Below are 26086 nucleotides of genomic sequence, written 5' to 3' on the forward strand. Positions count from 1 at the left end.
ACTGATCTGCCTCGCCCGGGAAGAGCGCAATGATGGTGCCAACTTGGGCCAGTGAAGCGACGTCCTCCACAACTAGACTGAAGAACAAAAGGACACCAACTTGTCTGTTCCCCTTCCCCCAATTCCCCAATAAAAATCTTAAAAAAACAAAACAAAACAAAACAAACAGCATGCTACAAATAACATTTCCACTCCACAATAGCTACAAAGAACCCGAGCTCTTTATCACTGAACTCATTTGACTAGCAGCAAATGTATCACAATGTCCCACAATGTCCTAATGCAGTCAAAAGCAGGGAAGTGATGATTTTTGAAATCTAATTTATAAACAACACCATAAGAACAACAGTCGAAAGACACTACTATCAATAATGTCAAAATAACAAATGAACTGTTTTGTTGTTATGTTTTCTTCCAGGCTTTGTCCATGTGAGCATATGACTTCTATATAATTGCTGTGATGTCACGGTCATGTTATATTTCAACCAAGAAGAATGAGGATTTCAAAGTGGAAAATAAAGAGACATCTGCAATGTGTTACACTCACCTTCTGTAAAACTTTCCATACTTTTTGATAAAACCCAACTGGGACTCTGTTCAGTGCTCCATCCAACCTTCTTCGGCGTTGCCATTGACCTTGACGATTATCTTTAAATGTCTGTTCATCTTGTGTACTAAGAAATAAGCCACTATTTGGAGTCAAAGAGTTTCCAGGTGACTTGGGAGAGAAGGAGAGAAAAGAATATAAATCAAAAGCTATCTCTGTTCCTCTGATAAAGTATTATAGCATAGTGAATAAGAAAACACTCTGCAGAATTATACCACATATTAGGTGTAACACCCAAGATAAACAGGTTACAGTGAAGCTACTAGACTTATGAGTAGCTAGCAGCAATGTAAACTGGTGCAATCCTTTTAGAAAGCAATCTAGTGATACATAAGAACAGCCATAAAAACACCAATGACATGAAAGGTTTTTAGCTATCTCTTTCCCTGGTCCTCTGTTAAACTTGTAGTTGGTCTATGGCTTAGCTTGTTGCTCTCATGGTCTATTACACAAGCCTCAATCAATTTAAAAGAACTGAAACCAGAGAAAACATGTTCTCTGACTACAATGACATCAAATTAGAAATCAGTAACAGAAAGAAATTTGGGAAATAAATCTGGGAAGGAAATTTATAAATATGTGCAAATTAGACATCACACCCCTGAATAACCAGTGGGTTAAGGAAGAAATCACAAGGAAAATTATAAAACACTCTCAGATTAATGAAAACCCAAATTATCAAAGTTTACGGGATATAAGCGAACGACCTGACCAGACACTTTTCCGAAGAAAACATACAAATGGCCAACAGATATATAAAGAACTGCTCAACTTCACTAGCTATTAGGGAAATGCAAATCAAAACCACAATGAGATACCACCTCACTCCTGTCAGAATGGCTATCATGAACAAGACTAATAATAAGTGTTGGGGAGGCTGTGGAGAAAAAGGAATCCTCATACACTGCTGGTGGGAAGGCAGATTGGTGCAGCCACTATGAAAGGCAGTGTGGAGGTTCCTCATAAAATTAAAAATAGAATTACCATATGACCCAGCAATCCCTCTCCTAGATATTTACCCCAAAAATCTGAAAACAGTTATCCGTAAAGATATATGTGCTCTGATGTTCACTGCAGCTTTATTTACAATGGCCAAGACATGGAAAAAACCAAAGTGTCCTTTGAAAGATGATTGAGTAAAGAAGATGTGGTGTATACACACAGTGGAGTACTACTCTGCCATAAGAAAAGGTGAAATTGTGCCATTTGCGATAACACGGATAGATCTTGAGATTATTATGCTAAGTGAAATAACTCACACAGAAAAAGTCGAGAACCATATGATTTCACTCATATGTGGGATATAAAACTGAAAGCAACAAAAGAACAAGAAAAACAAATAAACAAAAAAATCACAGACACAGACAACAGTGTAGTGGTTACCAGAGGGTAAAAGGGGAGGGGCGTTGGTAGATGAGGGTAAAGGGGATCAAATATGATGGAAAGAGAACTGACTCTGGGTAGTGAACACACAATGTGATATAGAGATGATGTGTTACAGAACTGTACACCTGAAACCTGTGTAACTTTACTAACCATTGTCACTCCAATAATTTTTAGTTAAAAAAAAAAGATGCTAGCCTGCTGACAGTGGGGTCAACCCACAAAGTGTATTCAGACTATTTTATAAAACCAAATATCAATAGTTTTGAGGTTTTAGATTAACTTCTCCTCTATGCCTCTGTTCTCCTTTATTAATTTGAATACGACAGAGTTGTCCAAATCTTACTCTGCTAATTCATTACAAGGTATTTGGTTAAGGTCAACAGAAATGTCAAGATTGTTTCCAATAGTTTTCCGTTTTTTGTTTTGTTGTCATCTGGCCTTAATCTCTTCAGCCTAAGAGATTTGAAATCATAGACCATTATGAATCATTGATTAAAACCAAGGAAATTTAACCAGAGATCAGTCTTCCAAAACTGTGAGCTTCATGTGGGCAAGGACCACATCTGTCTTGTACACTACTGTATTTCCAGTGCCTGGCATGAAATTGGCATTCATTTAATATTTACTACATGAATTAATCATCAGAAGAATAGCTAACCCAGTGGTTGTCACAAGTGCATGAGAATCACCAAGAAATCTTTCTGATTCAGTAGGCCTAGGGTGGGGACCAAGATTTTACATTTCTAAGAGGTTCCCAGGGGATGCTGAGGCTGTCTAGTACAGTGCCTGGTGCACAGCATGCATGTGATTAATTATATTAGTTGAAGAATAAATGAATATCAGATACTTAACAATTACTTATGAAACTGAATTTTGTTTTCTGAAACAGAAAAAAGGTAGGAGCTTCAACACCCTTTCTTGCCTCTTTGGGAACGAAATGGAAAGATTTCACTCCCATACATGAAGTTGATTTATATTTGTTTTAGTTCTTAATTCATTTTGTTTTTCTTTTCCATTAGTATATGTCATGATTTATATAACAGGATATTCAAAGCACTTGTGAATGGTATAAAATACAAGATAACAGCAGTTACCAGAAAAGATGATGACATCAAATCTACACCCAGGGTATGGCCACCATTGGACTGTGAAAATAAGAAAGAGAAAATATAATTTTAAAAGACACGAGGCAAGGCAACCATTATTTGTGTTTTTAAGTTATTAATACAGTAAAATTACAACAATTCGAGTAACTAGCCAGCATGCGATCATTAAAAAAACTGATGAAATAAATAAATAAAACGACCTTAAAAATATTTTTCCATAATCAGAAAAGGAGGCATTGGTGAGTGGTAGGGAAAAGGGCTTAAAACAATACAAAATACCAGACAGTCAGGTAAGGATGGAAATCAATATTTAGAAATAAGAAAGGAATGAAAATAGGGCTCTCAATTGTCTAAATTAGCCTTAATGATTTTGGCTTTCTCTAAGTCCTTTAGGTAGTGAACGTGTAAAAAAAAGAATGAAATGATGTAGCTGGGTCAAGTCCTTAACATCCTATTAATCTAGCTGGGAACATGGACTTCAAGTTCTAAATACATAATGAACTTTTAGGTAATATTGTGTGACTATAAACAATCTTTCAACCAAAACAAGAATTGTTTACCAACAACGTCAGTCAGTTTAACTCTTCAGTATGAAATGTAGTTCTTTCACTTTTCAGATAGGAAAATGTTCAGATTATCCAAATTATATCTGGGAAAATAACCTGTAAAGTGAACATTTTTCTATCACAAGGCCCATTCTTATTCCGCTACATAATAAATGTGAAAGGGTGGCTGAAAAGTGTACTCAAATTAAGTGTACTTCGAATTAAACTTCAAGCATTGGCTCATTCTTTTCCTAAATGGACTCCTAAAAAAAATTTCTATCTTGTCTCTCCTTTTCTGGATGAGCCATAGTGCAAGCTACCGTAAGTCTATTTTGAAAGCAGGAGGAGTAGTTTTAAGCTTTTCATAGAAAGTTCTAGGAGAGACCAAATTAGTACCTTCTCAACTTGGACTTTAAAATCACATGATTTCCCCGAGTTCTGAAAGAAGCTTTGGAAGTTGGTGTTAAGTCTTTCTTTGTATAACACAGTAACTCATCTACTCTCATCTGTAGGGAAAAGTGAGCAAGAGGCTACAATGTGATGTCTGCTGACTCCCAGGCTAATTAAAATGCTTTTCCTCTGTGTGTTCACAACACCTTTCAGATACCTCTATCAAGACAATGATAAAAATGTAATTTCAGGACAATACCTGAAAAGAGACTTTCAAAAAAGGCCCTCAGTTAATCCTGTGTTCTCTCTAGTATCTGTTCTTAAAAGTAAGAAATCTAAGTCTAGTTTCATGAAGAAAATTAATTCCAAAATGACATGTTAATCATAACAAGAGGAACTCTAGATTTTAATCTCTTGCTATCAGAAACAAATGACTTTTCTCCTAAAATCAGCAAAATAGCTTGGTCCAGAAAAAGGAAAGCTATCGACAAAATGATTGCTATAAAGGAGAATCAAACAAGCTAGTCTATGGCTTGTCATCTTATTTGTACAAAGACCCTGAGCTCATGCATGTTATGTAGAACGAAAGGCAAGTTAAAGTATGTTAAAGGACACTCGTTCTTTCACCTGACTCTTAGTTGAGACAGACAGTCTATAAAATTCCACCTGAAAAACATATGGCTCCAATTAAACTCAGAATATGAAACAAAAATCCATAATCCCAGCAGTCTGATTCCAAAGAATGTTCTTAAACATGCCAATATCTCAGCTAATCTCCCAGGTAGTATCTTACCTGCTTTATCTCAGTTTTTAACTGTGTGATCCCAGTTCGTTCAGTTTTAGTCGCTCCAATAGCACCAATTTCGTGGATAGAAATAGCAGGGCTGGCATTTGAATCACTGGGGCGCACTGTATAGCACGACACATTAAAGATAGAGAGGATAATCAGGTTCAAGTTTTTTTCTCTGCCACATTTAGAAGACTTAGATGTATGTCCTCCTTTTATGATAGTAAAACAAACGAACAACTATAACCTCACTATTCAAAGTGTGTGCCATGGACAAGCAGCATCAATATTACTTGAGCTTGTTAGGAGAATCTCAGGCCCCACTCCAGACCTCTGGAATCAAAGTCCACATTTTAGCAAGACCCCCAGCTGCACAGTAAGGCTTTATAACTTCCTTTTACCACTCTGAGGTGTGGCATCCATCTGACACTATATATTTAGTTCTCCTAAGCCTAGAAGTTGAGCATGAGAGAACCGTTTTCATTGACTCTGGTGTTTTAAGTACTTGATAGCAAACACCACTGCCAACCACCAAGTGCAGGTGGAAAATTAATTTGTGGTGGGCCCCTAGATGTGTTTGAATTTAAAGGTGAAAGGATACATCAGATGTCGTGTAGCAGCTAGACACCACTGTAAGTGCCACTGAATTATTGCCAATTGGAATACAAGTTTCAGATGACATGGGTTGTTTTGTTGTTCTAAAGAAGAGACTTACACTTAGGATAATTCAAGGGAATGGATAAAACAGTTCAAAACAAAACATGATAGTAATTCACTTAGTTGATACTACCACTTAAGGAAAAAGAATGAGACATACAGTGGTTTCCAGATCTGTTCCAGAAAACAGCTTTGCTTTTAACTGTTTCATATATTGGGGCTGTATTTATTTGGCGGGGGGGAAGGTTCCTCTGATAGAAGAAAAACATGTGAAAATAAATGAGCCACTTAAAAAAGCACTCTAAGATGGAAGCGCAGTTATTCAGCCTTACCGCTTCGTTCTACTCCGAACTCCTTTCCACTAAGAATGTGATGCAGGAGGCTCTTCATGGCGGAAGGACTGAGATTCATCAGGCCGTCTGTGGCTTCTTCGGCTAGTCAACAGAGATGTTACGGCAGAGAGGTCTCTAACTGGCCTGCCATCCCAACCCTATTTATCTCTATTCCTTCTTGCTTAGGCTTTCTGAGCCACTTGATTGGAAGAACGGAATTACAAACTAAATTTCTAGCACCTAGGTATTGAGACCGCAATCGATTTTTAATAATTTAAGGACGGGCTGTCCAGTTCATAGATTAACCAACTCCTTGGTTTCTTCTTCACCTCCCTCCACACCATTAGGGTACTCAGTAGGACCTTTATTTGATGGTGAGGAGGATGAAAGGAAAACAATAGAACTGGAAGCCACTCAGAAAGGCAATGAATGTATATGTGCAGATGGACTAAGATATCCAAAACTTCTCAGTCTGGAAATACGGAGACTTAAAAGAGAATAGATATGAATCTATGAAATTATGTAGAATATCAACAGAATAACTTGAACTTGTTCATCAACATGAGACACTTATTAAGAGTTTACTACATGTAGGTCATGATTTTAAGCAATGTTAATACAAACAGGTATGACATGGTACTTGACTTTGAGAGGCTGACCAATTACTTGGGAGAGAATGGACATGTAAACAAGACAAACAACAATAAAACATGGCTCTACTAAGTGCCCATTGAGGGGTGTGTAAAATTAGTCAGAAATACTGTTGAAGTAGGGGGTAGAGGACAGACTGCTGAGGGTCTTGAATATCAGACCTAGGGATCTTGACTATATCCTATAAGAAATAAATATTGGGTTGTTGAAAAGTCATGACACATTTTTGTAACGAAAAACAGAAAAAACACGTCATGACTTTTCCGACAACCTAATAGCTATGCTTTTGATGAATGCACAGGAAAAGATCCATAACAGGTAATTAAGGAAAAGTGAACAATGTTTGGGGGTTCATCCCTCACTGAATAATCAGACCCTCATAAAACATCCCTTGATACCAGAACTAGAGAAAAACATACACACACACACACACACACACACACACACACACACACACATGCATTTACTCCATGACAATGTGCTGAACCGGACATCATTTGGAATCAGGCCAACTTGGACTCAATTTCCACTATTTACCAGCTGTATAACTTTGGGCAAGTTTTTTAACCTCTCTGAGTCTCAGTTTCCTCATTGGTAAAAGTGGGACAAAAATACCTTCTCCAGAGGGTTGTTGTAAGGATTAAATGAGATAATGTGTGTAAATACAAAGCAAAAAGCACAGAGTCTGGCATATGGTAAGTATAAAATAATCATTAGCTCTCTTCCTTTAAAGGGTTACTTAAATATAAATTATCTCATGTAATTTAGGTTGGACTCAAACCAATAAATTTAGGCACTTGTTCACAGCTCAGTTAAAAACCTTTTTAAAAACCTATCAGGAAAATTTAGCTGAAAAAATGGCTAAAACTGAGTTTTGCAACTGTGATTTTGTTTTCGTTTGCAATCTTGTCTCCATTATTCTGCCATTCTTGTTGAAATAAAACAAATCCCAATGGAAAAAACAGTCATCCATGGGGGTCCCCTTTTGCCCCCTTCTCACTTTATAGAATTCTGCTCTCCAGCTTCAAAGAGAACAGGAACCTCGTGCCCAGAAGCCCCACTGACTGACTTGAGCCCAGGCTTTCACATTCAAGCTCCATGTCAGCTCCAAATCACTCCAGGAGTTAGAAGGACTGTAATAATTGGGCGTGCAGCGCCCCCAGGTGGCGGAGTTTTGAAGTTGCAGAACTAATTAAATTCGTCATGACATCAGTCCTTTCACTTGTATAGAGATTGACAAACCTGGGAACAAGATTGTTATATGCAGCTTCTGATCTACAGATAAAAAGGTTTTATCTTCCTTTCCCTCCTGATCCCAAACTCAGCACACTTAAAAGCGGATTTTGCCTCAAATACTTCCTAAGTTGGAATACCTGAGCATCGAAGGGAGTGGGCCAGTTCTGTCGCCATAACTTGTATGATCAGACCAATTCGAAGTCGAAACATTTCGGCAAAGAGGCCAGGCTGAGTTCGCATATACATGGCTAGATATACCAGTATTTCCTGTACGCAGAATGGATAGAGACAAAAATTGTGGCGCTGGTCCCACAGGGCCTATATGGTGGTCAATTGCCAGATCAATGGTAAACAAACTTTAAAATATCAACTGCCAGATTAGGCTTTATAACTCTGCTCACCTGTGTCAGGATTGAAATGTTCATGTCCCCTTCACTGGCTTCATCTATCAGCTGAGTGAGCTCTTCATAGGGCAGAGGTCTGAGGAAGAAGAGTAAAGAAAGACAAATTCTGCAACTCCTGATACCTAAATCTGTTGAGAACATTAAAAAGCTCCTTCCAAGTCCCAGTCACCGCCTCGACATTTCATCATTACTGGTAGCATGCTGGCTCTTTCAGTCTTCAAAGTTCATTGCCTCCCAAAACACTCTGGCGCCTATCAACTCAAGAGAGCTCTGAGCTCTGCTCCCTCCTTCTCAACCTTGACTGCCCTTCTCCTTCAACACTTTGTTTAAAACTCACTCTATCTATGGTGTCCTTCCACACTAGTCTTTCATGGTGAATTCTGAACACTTCACAAATAACTATTACGATGAGAAAGTAATAAACTAAGTTTAAGCTGTGCCTGTTGGAAGCCATTTCGCTACTTTTCAATCACATCTTATAGACTTGTACTAATTTTTCAATAGTTTCATCACTTTACAGAGAGAGAGAGAGAGGGAGAGAGAGAGAGAGAGAGAGAGAGAGAGAGAGAGAGATGCCAACCTCCTCCCACACTTCTGATTTTGCTCTTGATACTAAGCACTCTGGGAGCATGGGGCATGGACCATACCATCTTCTTTGGGACTGCCCGCAGTAAGGCACACCTCATTTTATTGCACTTCACTTTACTGCACTTCGCACAGCTCCTTGATGAAAGCCAGTCAGAACCATACTCACGCAGAGATGGTCTTCTCTCGAGGTTCTGGAGGAAGTCCCACTGTCAGATGCTTCTGGTGTGAGAGCAGGTCTGTGCAGGCCTAGGAACACAGTGCAACAGCACAGATTTCCATGAACATGACTCTTCTCTGCCTGCAAATCTTTGCTCCCCCTTAACTTAATGACACACCAAACTCCCTTTCCCGGGAAATACTGTGGAGATCCGAAAAGAGCATTTCCTAGGAAGGACCATGAGGCATTTCATCTCCTAAGAGGTAGGAATGTTTGGCCTCGTGTAAACGCACTCTTAAGATCTAGAGTTCGTATAGTTTCTAACACCTCTGTTAAGTCTACAGTTTATGTGCTTCAGTATTGTATACGTGGCGTTCAAAAAGCTAACTGAATATTGGAAACTTTATGTTGAAAAGACAACATCTCAAGTGATTAGAGGCTGTGGCTTCTTTAAAAAATATTACATAAACCAATTTTTAGAAAGCACCCCACTTAGATTTGGTGTACATGTAGGAAGAGTTCACAGCACCTCATCAAGGGCTTCCACCTTCTTCCTTAAGATCCCAGAGATGCATCGGATCAGGCCCCAGTTCCGAATTTCTCCAGCTCTGCCATACAGCTCAGCAAGCAGCTCTCTGACTGTCGCACTCCCCTCATCATACAATTCAGTGTCCCAGTCAGGTCCTCTGCAACGTTCAAAACATTACTAGTAAGTGCAGCTCTCAGCACCAATTTTCTGTCTCAGCGTTATACTGGATATGCCTGTTTTTCGTAAGTCTCTCTCAATAGGAAATGAATGTGATTGATTAAGAATCCTTGTAAAACTGTGATTAGTGCTCAGCCCTGGAAGCCAAATACCAAGGCAAGGACACCGTAAGTCTTAGTTTCAGCTGTGTTGTGACAAAATGCATTCTTTCCCCTCTTCTTGGGCTTCAAGAGTGCTGAAAATAAAGTCAAAGATTTAATTTAGTTATTGAACGTTCAGAAAGCAGCCACTTGGGGAACCAACGAAGGAATAAGAAGGATGAGTGCTGTGAGGAGGAAGAGAGACACAAGGGGAGCTCATCTGCAGGTGTCCCAGGTGACACTCCAGCTGAGGTTCAGCCAAGAGCCTATATTAACGCCAGATATACGAGTGAACAAGCCTCATGAGGACTTTACCCCAGACACTGTCAGACCACAACTGAAGAAGACCCCAAGCGAGAACTGCCTAGCTGAGCCCTAGAACTGGCACAGATCATTTAAACACTTTTTGTTTTTGCTATTTTAAGCCAGTGAGTTTTGGGGTGATTTGTTACGCAGTAACAGCTGGAATATATATAGAATGATCTTCAAAATATATAGTTTTACTGAAAAAAAAATAAGGTTCAGAGCAGCGTATATACTATGCTACTATTGGGGTGAACAGGTATAAAACTATACACATATATGTCTGTATTTATCAACATATGCATAAAATGTTCCAGGTTAGATACACAAAAAACCAATAGTATTGGTGGGCTGTGAGGAGGGGGACCAGGTATCTGGGGAACAGAGGTGGGGGAAAGACTTTTCTTTACCCTTTCACTGTGTCCTTTTGTATTTTAAACAGTTTGAACCATGATAATATATTATCCATTCCATATATTTCATTATATTAAATATGTTATATATTTTTAATTTCAATATAATTACATTATATATTTATGTAATAAATATACTAAATATATTTAATATAATATATATTTCTTACAACATGAGATAAAAAGTGCTATAGGAAGAGTCATCAATGGATTGAAAAACCAGTGAATGAAAGTTTGAAGAATAACAGGATATTTACACAGGCTCAAAGTACATCCCCACAAAACACTTTTTAATTAGAAAGTATAACAGAACTTGAGAGTAGGGGAATGTGGAAAATACTACCTTAACCAAATGATCAAAGTAACCAGTGATGGGATTCATCAATACTTGATAACACAAAGAGAAGAACTCAGCTGCCAAAAATGCATAGCCTGAATTTAATTATGAGGACACATCAGCTAAACCAAAATTTAGGGACATTCTGCAAAATAAGTTGTCTGTATTTTTCAAAAATACCAGTAACATGAAAAATAAAGACTCAGGAACTATCCCAGATTAAAGGAGAGCAGGGACACATGGGAACTGAATGAAATGCATAATTTAGATTTTCTTTTGCTATAAAGACATTATTGGGACAACCGACAAATCTCAATAAGGCCTGTAGATTAAATAGTAGTATTGTTTTAATATTAACTTTTAGATTTTGGCAATTGTACTGTGCTTACATCAGAGGATGCCCAGTCTTTAGGAAATATACACTGAAGTATTTAGGGGTAGAAGGAGATCGTGTCTGCTATTTACTCTCAATAGGTTCTGAAAAATATATGTGTGTGTGATGATGGTGGTGGTGGTGGTGGTGGTGGTGGTGGTGGTGGTGGTGATGGTGATGATGGGCAGGGGAGAATTAAAACTCAATGTAAACATCTGAGGAATCTGGGTGAAGGGTATCCAGAAAATTTCTTTGTACTATCCTTACAACTTTTCTCTAAGTTTGAAATGGTCAAAATAAACATAAATAAATAAACAAACAAACAAATAAAAAAGAGATGCTGTGAGATCTCACAACCTGGGAAGATCCTTTTTATTCCCAGAGATCAGAGAAAGGTTCGTGGAGGTGACAGATGAACCAGGCCCTGATGGATAGCTAGAAGTGTGACAAGAAGAGATGGGGTACGGTAAAAGAGTAGTCCAGGCAGAGGAAAAACATGAGCCAAGGTATGAAAGTGTTCATGTGTAGGCTGTGTTCCGGACATGATAAGCAGCAGGCTGTTTTGGTGGGAGTATTTATATTGTGAGGGGGGAGCAATGGTAGATAAATGTTGAAAGTTGTATCATAGCAGATGTAGATTTGGCCACTGATTCCCAGTGGTACTGATGTTATAGGGAGAGGCAGGGGACAAGGATGAGTTGCTGATGATAACACAATTTCAAGTCTGGGTGACTAAAAGAATGATGATACCATGAACTAGGTCAGAATGTAGCTGGTTTTTGGGAAAGAAAGTGAATTTGATTTTAGGCATGTTGAATAAGAAGACATATAAAAATAAATTCCAAGTAGATTATAAACCTAAATATTTTTTAAATTATTAGTTATTTAAAATATTTTTAAATTCTGAGAGGGGAAAAGGGTTTCCCATTTATGACAAGAAACCCAGAAGGAAAAGACCAATAACTTTGGGTATATAAAAACTTAACTTTTGCATAGCGAAAGACATATACTCGTATACAAAGTTAAAAAGTAATTCTTTGCACAAAAATATTCACAACAAATATAACAAACAAAATAGTAATGTCTAATATCCACAAGAAAAAATATAAATAAACCAATAAAGAACAAACAAATGTTATGAACAGAGGATTCACAGAAGGAGTACTCGTCAATGGAACGTAGGAAACCCCACCTCCCAACTGCTGCTCTTACATCCATGAGGTACACTGGGCAGAATTCCAAGTGTATTACAACATCAGACACAATGTGCTCAAGCGCTTTGATATTTCCTCGACTACCAGTGTTAGGGAGGCTGCAGGGTGAAGTTTGTACGATGTACTGGATTAGATGAAGAAAACACATGTGTTAGGAGCAGAAGGGCTGGATTATCTGAGTTGGTGGGAAGGCACAAGCTCTTCGAGTCCAACTCCCTTGATTGGCCCACGTCAACTGCCCTGCTGAATCATCAGCTTTCATTCAAGCTAGTCATTCCATCCGTACCCCTTATCTCTTCTCATTTTCTCACCTTTTTGTTACTCTGCATTTAGCATTGTGCCTCACATAGTGAGTACTCAACAGATACTTGTTGAATAAAGTACCCTTTCGAAAGAAAAAAATACAGAAACAAAGCTATGAAAATAGTTAAGACCCATGCCCTTTGTTGGCAATATCATAACCAGCTTTATTGAGTGGCCCTTGGACAGGGTTGTATGAGAGGCAAGTCCCTCAGAGCATAAGACCATCTGGAGGTTTACCTAAGGCACAGGATCTACCAGCCAGAAGGAAAGGAGGGCGAGGGGAGGAGGGGTTACACGTCTAGGTGATGTACCTCAGCAGCACTGTGGGGAGTCACTAGTTTAGAGAGCGCTGAATGGCAGCAGGTTGGGGTACTCACGTGGGGCCTATCTCTTGCGAGCAGATGGGAGGGCGGGGGGAGGTGAGGAGCATGCAAAGCATGCAGGCCCTAAATGGCTAAAAATATGTTTGGACTATTTCTAATACAATAGTCCTTCGTCCAAAAACAACAGCTTTTACTTATTTTTCTTCTTTAAAATAAAAAAAAATTAAATTATAGTTGACATATATTAATTTCAGGTGTACAACACAGTGATTAGACATTTATATACCTTATGAAGTGATCCCCCCAGTTAGCCTAGTACCCACCTGACACCATATATAGTTACGACCATATTATCAACTATATTCCGTGTGCTGTACTTTACATCCCCATGACTATTCTGTAACTACCAATTTGTACTTCTGAATCCCTTCCCCTTTCTCACCCAGCCCACCCCCAACTCCTTCCAATCTATCTCCCCGATACATCTAGTACCCATCTGACACCATACATAGTTATTACCATAATACTGATTATATTCCTTATGTGATACCCTAGATCCTCATGACTACTCGACACATAGCAAACACTCAAAAATGCTAGTTTCTTTTTCCTGTAAGCCTCCATTATCTTACTTCTTTTGAGTTAAGAATATATTTATCTGTAGATTTTACCAAATTCTGGTGGCTTAAAATAACCATAATAATGATAAGAATAGCTGTAAGTTATTGGTCACTATGTACCAGATGTTGTATTAGAGACTTTGCAGGTATATATTGTTTAATCTTTACAACAATTCTGAGGTAGGTATAATCCACATTTTATAAATGAGGACAATTGAGGCTCTAAAGTTACAAAGTAGGTAGGTTGTACAACTGTATTCAAATCCAGATCAGTGCGAGTCTAAAGCTATGCTATACTCCCTTTCTATCTGAACATGAAAGGAGATTGACAATATCCATCACTTACTTCATAGTATACAGCATGTACAGGATATCAGCTTGCTCCTGCAAGCTGGAGGTCTCCTTCAACTGTAAAACCAGTGCTTTGAAGTCCACCTCCCCACACTGGTCTCTAGGAAGATGTACTTCCACATGAACAGAGGGAACCTTTAGTTTAAGAAAGGATGAAAAAAATTAAGTCCACAAGTGCTCAACTTAAATCATGTCCTAGAGTGCTGATCTTTTCACCTCTAAAGCTTTTCCATAAGAATCCCCTAAATTTTGGGCCGGCCGAGTAGCGTGTTGGTTAAGAACCGGCTTGGGACGCCAGAGGGCCCCGGTTCGGATCCCACATATGAGGGCCAGTGACACTGCCCTCCACAGCTAAGATGCTGAACAACAGCTCAACCTGGAGCTGGGCTGCCGTGAGTCGCTGGCGACGGCGTAGGCTGCAGCCCCTGTGGCAGTAGGTTGCCAAGGGCTACCGTACTTAGCCAGCAGCCGCAGTGAGCGGCCGTCCAGAAGCCGGCGACTGATCTGCCTCTCCTGGGAAGAGCGCAATGATGGTGCCAACTTGGGCCAGTGAAGCAACGTCCTCCACAACTAGACTGAAGAACAAAAAGGACAGCAACTTGTCTGTTCCCCTTCCCCCAATTCCCCAGCACTGTTCCCATCCCCCCAATTCCCCAATAAAAAAAAAATCTTAAAAAAAAAAAAGAATCCCCTAAATTTTGATGAAAAGTAAACCAAAAACAATAAAACCTTCAAGACGTACGATACAGCAATCTAGTTTTCTTAAAGCCTGGCTAGAAAAACTTGCTCATTTGAAAAGTGAACTGAAAAGGACATTACACTTCGCCAGGGTAGCATTTTGCCTGCCACCAGTTACTAGCAGAAACCATAGTGGCTAGTTCTATTATTTTCCATAAGGATGGTAGTTTTGCAAAAAGCTGATAGAAATACCTCGTGTGCAAGTTTACCTGGTCCTCTTGTGGGGGCTGAGGTGAGTCAAGTAAGTTGAATGAAGGCCGGGGAGCCTGAAATATCTTTGCAGGAACATACATGTGAACATCTGCAAAAGGTTGACATTTATGGGATCAGATAATTAGGACACTAGGAAAAGTGCACAGTTGAATCAACAGTAAAGTTACATATGGCTGGTTCTTTATAGAAGTTTATCCTCTCTTGGTAATGTCAAAGAAAAGAAACATGAATATGAGATCATTAAAGGATGTTCAATCAATCAATACACATTTTTTGTTTGTTTGTTTGTTTGTTTGTTTGTTTGTTTTTAGCTGAGCCATCCTGCCACCTGTTGGCAGCTCAGCGGCTGCTCAGCTCAGGCCGGGACTCGAACCACTGTTGCTCAGAGCTCAAACTCTTGAGCGAGCTCTTAACCAACTGAGCCACTCAGCCGGCCCCTCAATACACATTTTTGAATGGAATGTCTAGAATTGTAGCATCAGGTGATATTAAATTCTAAAAAATGTAATCAATACCACAATGGTGTTGTCACTGATGCTTTGATAGTATACCACATATAACGGAAAGAACCCAGTTCCGTTTTATCTTTTCTGAACTTTCCTGGGACAGTATCTGGCTGCTCGCTGTTAGATTTCCTTGACAATAGATAAATGGATGATTCTACGGAGGGAATCAAGAAATGTAGTGGTTGACCAACTTTGAGATACTCCTAAGATTTTTACTTACAGTCCATTGTTGAATACTTACCATACCTCCGACCGGAGACTGTCTTGTCATTTTCACTATTTTACAGATACAGAAATAGAGATGCAGAGCTGAAATAGCTGCCCAAGCAAGTAAGTAGCAGAGCTGGAAATTATGCTCAAGTTTGCTGATTTATAATCTAGAAGTCTAACTTAATAAGCCGATTTCTTCACATAAGCCCTTTGTCAAGGAAGCATACTTGGAGGGTATGCTAAGCTTTCCCCTATTGTAAATGTTAAATGATGCCCCAGTGTTCATGTTTAATATTTTTGGTTAGTAACTATCAATCAAGTTTTAGACAGTAAGAGCATGCACCTCAGTCATTCTCATCATCTGTAAAATGTTTGCATTTATTATAGGTCCTCCAGGTGTGGCCAAGGAGCCCTTCTGTCCCTTCCATGCAGCTACCATAGAGGCCATGGCCACTCTTGGGAACCATGACACCCTCCACTGCAAATACTGGTGAAGGAAGGGAGTGGTTGTGGGGAGGAGAATGGGAAAGGTGTTGAAGAGTGAGTACTGTAGCTGTCACAGCTCGACACTGATGGGATAACTGACTGTAAAATTACAGCTGGCCTAAGGCAACCAGATGTAGCTGACTGAAGGGACAATATCTCCTTCTCTACTGCAAGGCTCTTTTGCAATTGTTTGCAATGCTTTTGCTTTATATAAAATTTCCCCAAAGGAAAAAAAACCCTTTCTACCATTTTAATTCTTCGATATTAAAACTGCATATGCTCCATGTCTCTCGTTCTGTCTCTTCTCGCTACGTCACTGGTTAAACCAGACTACACAGCACTATTTACAGCAACACTGTTCCCAATTCATTGATTTTACAAATATTTGAGTGTCTAACGTTCTAAGTACTGTCCGAGGTTCTGGGAATAAAGCAGTGAAGAAAACTAAGTTCCTGCTTACACTGTAGTAAGTGTCCTACACCCCTTCAAGGCTTCGTGTCATCCTGTACCTGACCCCAGTGAGTCATGGCCATTACTCACTCTGTACTTGCAGCTCCTTGGCCTTGGCCACCAAGGACATTAAATCGCAGGTTGTTTGCACAGCAGCTCGGAACCGATGTAGCCCTCCCTTCTGTGAGGTAGGGGCTACTTTAGGATGGGGAGCAGTGTGCGCCAAAAGGTGATCTAAATAACGAGCAACTTCATCACCACAGCGAGCTGCAAGGTTAGTGGGGGAGGGAGAAGAGAAAAAAATTGACATTTTAGTCACATCACAATCTAACCCACTAAACAGAATGACTGGATCCTGGTCAACAACACAGCACCAGAAGTAGATTGTTTTAGCTTATGTGGAAAAAAAGTATGTGATCATTACACAATCTCGTAGCTCTACCAATAGCTGTGGCCATTTAGCGGGACCCACCTATTCTTTAACTTTGCTGACATAATGTGAGGGCCCCTGAAAGCAGTATGATCTTAACGTAGTATAGCTGGAGCTAGCATTTCCTAACCCGAGTATGTGCATCTGATAGTAGCAGTGGTGACAGTGATGGTGGAGGGGCAGCAGACAGGGCCCTCTGAGTCTTACTGGAAGGAGGAGGCTTTGGCGGGGAAAGGCAAAAATCTTCCACTAAACATTAAGTCGAACTGAAAACAGACAGATTCCACAGATGGGAGCTACAACTGCTCACAAAAAAACAACCTCCACGTGGCAAGAGCTGCTGGGCATGCACTGGTCTTTAGTCACCTCACTCATCTAGTCACAAAATATTTACTGCCTGCTATGTACCAGGTGCTAAGGTTTCAGAGGTGAAGAAGACAGATATGGTCCCGATCGTCTTGGGCACTCCCACCCCCAGATACCATCTATAACATGACCTCTGACTACAGATAATGGAAACAAAAATGTACGTATACCCTGTGGATGCTTAACAGTTTAGACTTTACACGAACATCTGCAACACTCATAAGTAGAAACGCACAGTGTTTGGATCAATGCTGAGTACACTGGGTCACACATCATCTGGTTTGTGATCATCTTCGGTGATCTCTCCAGATGTCCTTCTGTGCTCTGATGTAACTAAGGAGAGCTAGCAAAGTCGTAAGAATGGAACTCATACTCAGTGACATCCTAATGACAGATATTATAATCTTGAATACAATCTAGATTCTTAAATGATTATGAACAACATGGACCTGAAACTAATATAAGGACAGCAATATATTAACGTAAACAAGCAGAAAGAATATGGAGAGAAACGCTCTCCCCATGGGAGGGCTGGCGAGCTATAGACACATCCATTGTGAGAGCACTGATGAGAAAACTCAGAGAGGAAAAAGTGACTCAGAATGCAAAATATGAAATTTAGTAACACATACCACTAAAAACATGTATTTTCAAAATTAAGAGAAAGAGTGCTACAGAGGAAAATCACAATTACCCATGGAATAGCAAACAACCTTAGTATATGATCATTCTTATCTGGTTTTCAAAATAATTAAGCTTATGCCAAGATAGATATCATGACTTTGGTTATTACTGATAATAGGAAATAACCTTATATGTATTTAATGTATTTCTCCAACAGAGAAATTCACACTATTTCACACCGTACAGAAACAAATACAGAGTGAATTAAATGGTACTGAGGTGGGTGAATGCTGAGCCCAAAGAGGAAAATACTCCTTCTGACTGCTCATGTGTTGGTCTATTGTATATGAGATTATGCTTGCTACCTCACCAAGGAAAGCTAAATTATTATTTTCTTTTTTCCAATACACCACTCTTAAGATAAAGAAATTAACCACCTTAAGGTAGAGGCTAACAGTTAAACACCCAGACAGTGAAAGCATGTTCTAGAAGAGTAATTTGCTCCTCTTGGCCCTTTTTACTTTGGGATTCAAGCAATATAATGCTTGCCCTGCCTTGGTCCATTTTTTAACACTTTAGGGTATTTGTCAGCCATTTTTAATATATGCCCCATGATGTTTTCTCACTAGGGCATCTTCACATTCCTAGCACCCAATTAGATTGTCCTCTGCTTTATTTGTCTACTTTGTAATATGGAAGCAATAGGTGTACCAAACAGGTTTTCGTCAAACCACACAGACCTCCCCGGAGATTCTGAAGTGCTTCCATAATATTATGTACAAAAGCACTGTAACTGAATTTCATTTTTTATGTTCTCATGTCAAAAAGCAGCACTACATATATGTATAGTTTTCCTACTATATACTTGATCAAATGTCTCACTCACCACTGCTTCCTCCCATTTGGACATCACCAGCCATTTTGTATGCCAAGGAGGGAACTCTTCCCCAATGCTACTTAGTAAGGGACAGTCCAAGTCCATACTCCACAATCACAACAGGGATATTAGACCAGAAGCCAAAGGTAAGTAAAAGGATGAAAAGAGAAGCCAAACAAAAGTAGAAAACTAGGTGTATTAAATAAGAGTGAGACTGCTGGCAGTGAGAAATATTAAGGGGGAGATGACAATACTTCGTATTCTTGTCCAGCAAGCCCAGTGCCTTTCAAAAGCCTCCTTACCATTACTGCTTGAATCGTAGACATTCGTCCAGTCACAGGATTCTAGCTCAGTATAGCTCTCATCATAATCTTCACTGTACAGCTTACTCTCAGGTCCAGGGTCCATGAAGCTCAGATGTGTGCAACAAGATGTTGTCAAAAACTCGGACAATTTACCTGTTTGAATCCTGACAATTGGGGGGATAAATAGAAAACAGGAAATCAGAAAAAAATGCTTTCCAAAACAACACAATTTAGTGGGAAAAGGATACCCAGGATGTTCTATTGGGGGATTACTAATGCTTCCACATGAGTATAAATTTGGTAAAAGTGCCATTTGATGGCACTCCTAGGCACAGTGTATTGGAGCTTGGAGTACTGTGTTAATAAAGACTATGGTTATGGGTTCACAATCTACCAGCAGATCAGTTTTTCTCTCTTTCACTGCTATGTTGCTACGTTGCTAACTATGCCAAACATTGGGCAAAAGTTTCCACTGGCTACAAGACAACAATGAAGAAACATCATCACAAATCCATCACATCATTGAAAAAAATACTCAAAAGGACCATTTTGAAAGTATAAAACGGTACTTGAAATTTTGATGAACTACAGATTGCAGCCCATATCCCACACTACCTACAAAGCCCATTGTAAAGCCCAGAGGGAAACTGAGTAGGACTGATTTTCTATAGAGGCCAGTTTGAAGGGGCTCTCAATGGCGAGATCTTGGATAATTTCAATATTGAAATAAACAATGACAGGAATGGAATATGACATAATAAACACAATAAAAGAATCCAGGAATCTATGCTGACGCTAAAAGAACAAAATAAAAGGGAGTAAGGGGAAACTCTTTTTTAACAGAATGATTCCAAATATTAAATGTACACAGACTGACAGAAACACAGAATCATCATCTTACAACCCCACTAGTAATAGCAGATTCATCAATGGAAGCTACGACCATTTGGTCAAAGGCTTTGGGGAAAGGATATGGAGAAACCTGACAAATACCACTGTAACCAAATTGACAGACATTCTGCAAAATAACTGACTTTCCTTCTTCAAAACTGTCATGGAAACTGTCAAGAAAGATGAACCAAAGTGTGGGGAATTGTTGTAGATAATAAGACATCAAGGAGATGCAATAACTAAATGGCAAAGTGTGATCTTTGGCTGGATGCTGGAGTGGGAAAAAAGCTATGGGAAACATTACTGGGACAACTGGGTCATTCTGAACAGGAGCTCTACATTAGACAACAGTATTGTGTCAGTAATCAGCTTTCTGAGTGCGATGATAACATTGCAGGTATGTATGAGAATACCCTTGTTCTTAGAACACAGACACTGAAGTATTTATGGTAGAAGAGTCATGATATCCTGATGTCTCTGGCTAACTCACACATAGTTCAGCAAAAAAATAGTGTGTGTGTGCATGCACGTGGGTGCACACACATATGTATGTGCGAGAGAGGGAGGAAGGAGGAGAGGAGGAAAGAGGAGAGGAAGGGAGGGAGGGGCAGAGGGGAGGGGACGGGGAGAGAGAGATTCTCAATAGGATTTCTGTTAGCTTACAATTTTTCAAAATAAAAACTTAGGGAAATAAGAAAAGAAAAGCAGCCAGAATTGAAGAATGCAGTAACCTTTGGGGTTTTTTTAACCCTAAGTTTTCTGGTCCACTGAATTGATAAGGTCTAGGCAAAGAACTGGGTGGGGAAAGCTCCAGCGCTTCTCTATAACATTAGGTTTCTTGATTCAATCTATCAAACGAGCTTCTCTGAATAGGATGAGATCATGTTGTTCAAGACACGGAGAAAGGCATCACAAGTGGGCCATTACTATCCTCAGTTTCCAAATTTCATTTCGGTTCATTGAAGAGTATGTAGGGGTCACTTACCTTGCCCCACCAAAATAGCCATCCTGCATTTTTCGGAGTGCTGCCAGGATACTTGAATTCAAGCTGGTTCCATCTTCATCTTGAAATGAAGACAATTTCATCAGTCTTTATGGTTTTAAGTTTTAAATAAGGGGAATCTTTCAATTATTTCAAACATTCTGGTGGCGATGATACAAATGAGCCACTCCTCACAGACCACCCTGTATTTCAACAATTGGTCTGAGAGCCAGCAACACTGCAGAATGGGCACATGGTACGGGATGATGGTTAACAGAGCTCCTCACAGGCAGTGTCTCATTTACCATAAGTACTTTGCACATATTTTGAAATCTCTTTGTCACCACAAACTCAATATGGCCCTTTACAACCGGCATCTTCTTGTAAGATTTCTTTGCTTCTATCAATGGCAGCATTATTTACCTAGTTTCTAAGTCTTGGCATTGTCTTAATCCATATCTTGTATCCTTCTCTCCCACTCTGTTTTTACTACCACCAGTTCAGTGCATCTTCTCATCACCTTATACCTGGATTAGTTTCCTTGATATCACATTCTCCTCACTATAATGCATACTGTCACCAAATTGATATTCCCTAAAAATCACTTTCATCATGCCACTCCTTGTTCAAAAACTTTTGATTGAAAAGTTTCAGACTTCTGGGAAAATCTGTTTGAAATATCTCTGCTTTTTTTCAAGCTTTTCATAATCTGATCCCACCTTATACTCCAATATGCGAGGCCTACTCTATTCAGGTTGGCCTCTTCACTGCCCACTCACAGTCAGGCTCATCTCTGCCTCCAGGTCTCACTCACCTAAAGTACCTTTCCTTCTTCTCTCCTCTCCATCCCCAAAACCTGAATAAGCCCCACCTCAGTCAAGACATTTTCTTTGACAATTTGATCACCTTCACTGTAAAATACTAATCTAATGGTTTAGTGCTTCTTTATATACTGTCTTGACTTGTTTTCTACTATTTTTGTGTATTAGCTTTGCCTCTCCAATTAGACTTTATACTTTCTGAAGACAATTCTGGGAACACAGCAGTTATTAAATGGGTACTTGTTAGTTGTCTTAAAAAAAGAAGAAAGACCAAAAGAAAAAAAAAACAGAAAAAAAGAAAGACTACCCTACTTGTTCAACTCCTGTGCTTTTGAAGCACTTTAGACATGTGAACAAAATCCCAAACAGTCTGTCTGGACTTTGAAAGATTTATGACAAGGGATTCTTCTCCAATGAAAAGGAATTGTATGCACTTGGGCAGTACACACAGGCTTTTGGAAGCTACAGCAGAGGCACAGAAAGGCAGCAGTGCTTCAGTACAGGCTGTAGTCCTCCAGGAACTCAGAACAATGAAGCCTTTCACCTAGTTTCAAGTAAGTCATGTCAGGACGCCCAGCCACTAAAGGAAAGATAAACTGAAAGCCTTCCCACTTTTCCCTGCTAGATTTTACTGCTTTAGTTAGACAAGCTTTGGAAGGAGAAGTCTGGGAATTTGTCTATAAAATCTCGATGCCCCACTGGATGAACACAAATGCAGAATGTAGTACTGGTGTCTTTAAAATGAATTGTATTAATAAAGTTTCTGCAAACTGACCAAGAAACCAATTATCGGAAGCAGCCTGCAACCAAGTTATTCTATCACATTTTCTTGAATTATGGCTTTCAAAGCACCTGAAATACTCTTGTGTATTGGTTTATTTGTTATACATTTATTCTACAACATAAGCTCCATGAGAGGAGATTTTGAACGGCTAACCACATGACTTTTTCCAAATGTACATTCATTTCGGTACAACTTTACCAAGCATGGTGTGTGAGATGGGGAAGGTGATAGTGGGCTGGCCAGTTATCCTCCAGCGGCTGCAGAGGTAGGAGAGGTCTGTTCTGAGCATTTCCACTATCATGTTGTTGTCCAGAGCCAGGTAGAACTGTTGCTGGTCTATAAACTGAGGAAAATAAAAATAACAGCCCACAAAAATTTATTCTCACAAATACCAACTAATATTTTAAAGTAGTGACATATTCACGAGGGAATATAAGATGTCACAAAGGCAATAATACCCCCAAAGTCAATGCCTAATTCTTCCCAAAGTATCTGGTGGTCCTTTGGTACATATGAGGTCTGACAATTAAGTTCGCAAACTTGCTGCAATGATGTTGCTAACATTTTGTGATAGCAGAGGGATTATTCATTATGAATTTGCACCAACTGGACAAATAGTTAACCATGATTATTATTTGGAAGTGCTGAAAAGGCTGCGTGAAAAAGTTAGACGACCTGAACTTTTCACCAACAATTCATGGCTCTTGCATCACAACAATGCATCAGCTCACAGAACACTGTCTGTGAAGGAGTTTTTAGCCAGGAAACAAACAACTGTATTGGAACACCCTCCCTAGTCACCTGATCTGTCTGCCCCCAATGACTTCTTTCTTTACCCGAAGATAAAGGAAATATTGAAAGGAAGACATTTTTATGACATTCAGGACATCAAGGGTAATACGATGACAGCTCTGATGGCCAGTCCAGAACAAGAGTTCCCAAATTGCTTTGAAGGGTGGACTAGGTGCTGGCGTCCGTGCATAGCTTCCCAAGGGGAGTATTTCGAAGGTGACTGTAATGATATTCAGCAATGAGGTGCGTAGCACTTTTTCTAGGATGAGTTCACGAACTTAATTGTCCGACCTCGTATGATAATTTTTGACATTTTTACAGTGTGTTATAGTTTACAAAGCGTTTTCAGGTACATAGTTTTATTTAATGCTATAACAACCCAGTTAGGGTTTTTCTTCTTTTAATAGATAAAAAGAAGGCCAAGAGACATTAATTAAGTAGATTAGCAAAGTTATACGGCTAGCAAATGGCAAGGTCAGAAATATAAGCTATAGTCTGTTATTCTTTCGTCTATACCTCAGCTGCACTGTTTCAGATATGAGATGACAAATGGGCAGTTTGAGCTTTCCTTCTAGAAAATAGTTTCTCTTCTGCATACACATATATAATCGGGCTTGCTGTTCTATGGTGGCTAATGAACGCCAGGCCAATAATGTGAATAGTCACGGCTAAAATAGTACTGACGTCTTTGTTTAGAAGGTCTCCAGGCATGGAAAAACGGCCCCGCTCCAAAACAAAGAGAACACATCATTTGGTAGCTGAATAAAAAACACTATATTTTGTTTATAAAGGATGAATAGAAAATATAGTCTTAATTTAAACTTTTCAAAGGAGTACTTCTTAGAGCACTCAAACACTTGCAAAATCCCTGGTCACTACTTCCCCAACACCCAGGACGACTCTTGGTAGCCACAGTAACTTGGTGTAGCTCTGTGCTGCAAGCTCAATTAGTCCAACTCCACAAGTATTTACTGAGCAACTTCATATGTGCGAGGCCCCGTGGAGCTCTGACCCTTGTCCCCACTCCAGTCAATGCTTTATTTCTGTGCTATTTCTCTTTTCTTTCCATTCATCTCAACTCACATTAAAGCTCATTCCACCCACCTGTGGAGTGAAGGTGAAGACAGTTTTCCGAATGTCATAGAGCTTTGAAGTTCCAAGGACTCCCATGTGTCTGTAGGGTCGCCCACTGAGTTTCATCCTACTGTTGCATCCTGAAATAGAGTTGAGAAATGTTCAAGATATTTTGAGTGTACAAATCCAATCTGCAAACATCTTTTGTATTAGTTTACTCTTCCTGATTGAACAAACTAAGTTCTGTGTCTCAAACTCAGTGTGCACGCCATACTAAGCATGGTGGGGCTCTTTTAAAACAAAGCCACATTATCTACACATGAGAGACAAGAATGCACATAAAAGTAACAGTCAACAAACGATAGAATTCTATTACCAAAATTCGTACACTGAATTTCCTTAAAGCCCATAAAAGTGCAAAAGGTATACTGATTATCAAACTTATCAATGTAAGCTATGCCACAACAAAGCTAAACAGAAATCTCATCAGCTTAAAGATGGCATACTAAACAGAAAAACTGAAATAAGAGTATCTTTTTTTTTTTTAAGATTTTTATTGGGGAATTGGGGGGATGGGAACAGTACTGGGGAAGTGGGGGAAGGGGAACAGACAAGTTGCTGTCGTTTTGTTCTTCAGTCTAGTTGTGGAGGACGCTGCTTCACTGTCCCAAGTTGGCACCATCATTGGGCTCTTCCTGGGCGAGGCAGATCAGTCGCCGGCCTCTGGACGGCTGCTCACAGTTGCCGGGCCGCTCACACTAGCTGCTGGCTACACACGGTAGCCCATGGCAACCCACTGCAGCTCCACTGCAGCCTACGCAGTCGCTGGTGACTCACAGCAGCCCAGCTCCAGGTTGAGCTGTTGTTGTAGAGGGCGAAGCATCACTGGCCCCCATGAGGGATCCGAACCGGGGCCCTGCTGCTCAGTTCTGGCATCCCAAGCCAGCTCTTAACCAACGCGCCACTCGGCCAGCCCTATAATGACTTTTTATTGGCTGATTTCTGGCAGCCTCCCATTGGCTGAGCTGTTACCGGGCAAGGAGGAATCTTTTCTTCCTCCTGCCGAGATAGTAAAGAGGTGTCACTTCCTGTCAGAGATGCATATCTGACAGAGGTACATATCTTCCTGTAGGAGTGAGTAGTGTTAGTTGAATGACACATGCATGAGAGTTCCCTCTTCTAGCCTCTCCATTCCATGTTAAATGAGGTTTCTGCTTATTAATTTTTACAGAGCATACTGGCTCTGTACTAATGTCTAAGGTTTATTACAGCAAAAGGATGCAAAGCAGAATCAGCAAAGGAAGAAGGTGCACAGTGCAAAGTTGAGAAACCAGGCACAAGCTTCCAAGACTCCTGTCCTAGTGGAGTCACACAGCACACCTCTAATTCCTCCAGCATCAAATCATGACAACACATGTGAAGTGCTGCCTACCAGCTCAGTAGAGACTCAGTGCCCAACGTTTTTATTAGAGGCTGATCACAAAGGCACCCTCCAGGGCCGGCCGAGTGGTGCGATGGTTAAAAACTGGCTTGGGATGCCAGAGGGCCCCGGTTCGGATCCCACATATGAGGGCCAGTGACACTGCCCTCTACAGCTAAGATGCTGAA

The 26086-nt window shown here is 39.9% G+C and overlaps 1 protein-coding gene across 3 annotated transcripts in view; it reads right to left on the reverse strand.

The window, feature by feature from the left end:
* The window catches only part of PHKA1 (phosphorylase kinase regulatory subunit alpha 1), a 76417-nt gene that overhangs the window by 7420 nt on the left and 42911 nt on the right, over nt 1–26086 (reverse strand). For 2 of the 3 annotated variants that reach the window (XM_019629589.1, XM_019629588.1), the window contains 15 exons: nt 24509–24618; nt 22811–22955; nt 21011–21089; nt 19132–19298; nt 16623–16799; nt 14877–14968; nt 13925–14064; nt 9376–9532; nt 8856–8935; nt 8099–8177; nt 7835–7964; nt 5811–5912; nt 4828–4943; nt 3088–3138; nt 548–718 (listed from right to left, as the gene is read on the reverse strand). In XM_019629589.1, coding sequence (XP_019485134.1) covers nt 548–718; nt 3088–3138; nt 4828–4943; nt 5811–5912; nt 7835–7964; nt 8099–8177; nt 8856–8935; nt 9376–9532; nt 13925–14064; nt 14877–14968; nt 16623–16799; nt 19132–19298; nt 21011–21089; nt 22811–22955; nt 24509–24618 — 1796 coding nt within the window. The remainder of the gene's footprint in view (nt 1–547; nt 719–3087; nt 3139–4827; nt 4944–5810; nt 5913–7834; nt 7965–8098; nt 8178–8855; nt 8936–9375; nt 9533–13924; nt 14065–14876; nt 14969–16622; nt 16800–19131; nt 19299–21010; nt 21090–22810; nt 22956–24508; nt 24619–26086) is intronic. The other variant, XM_019629590.1, reaches the window with a different exon arrangement.

The sequence above is a fragment of the Hipposideros armiger genome, unplaced genomic scaffold, assembly GCF_001890085.2.
Source record: "Hipposideros armiger isolate ML-2016 unplaced genomic scaffold, ASM189008v1 scaffold_861, whole genome shotgun sequence".
In the NCBI taxonomy this organism is placed as follows: domain Eukaryota; kingdom Metazoa; phylum Chordata; class Mammalia; order Chiroptera; family Hipposideridae; genus Hipposideros; species Hipposideros armiger.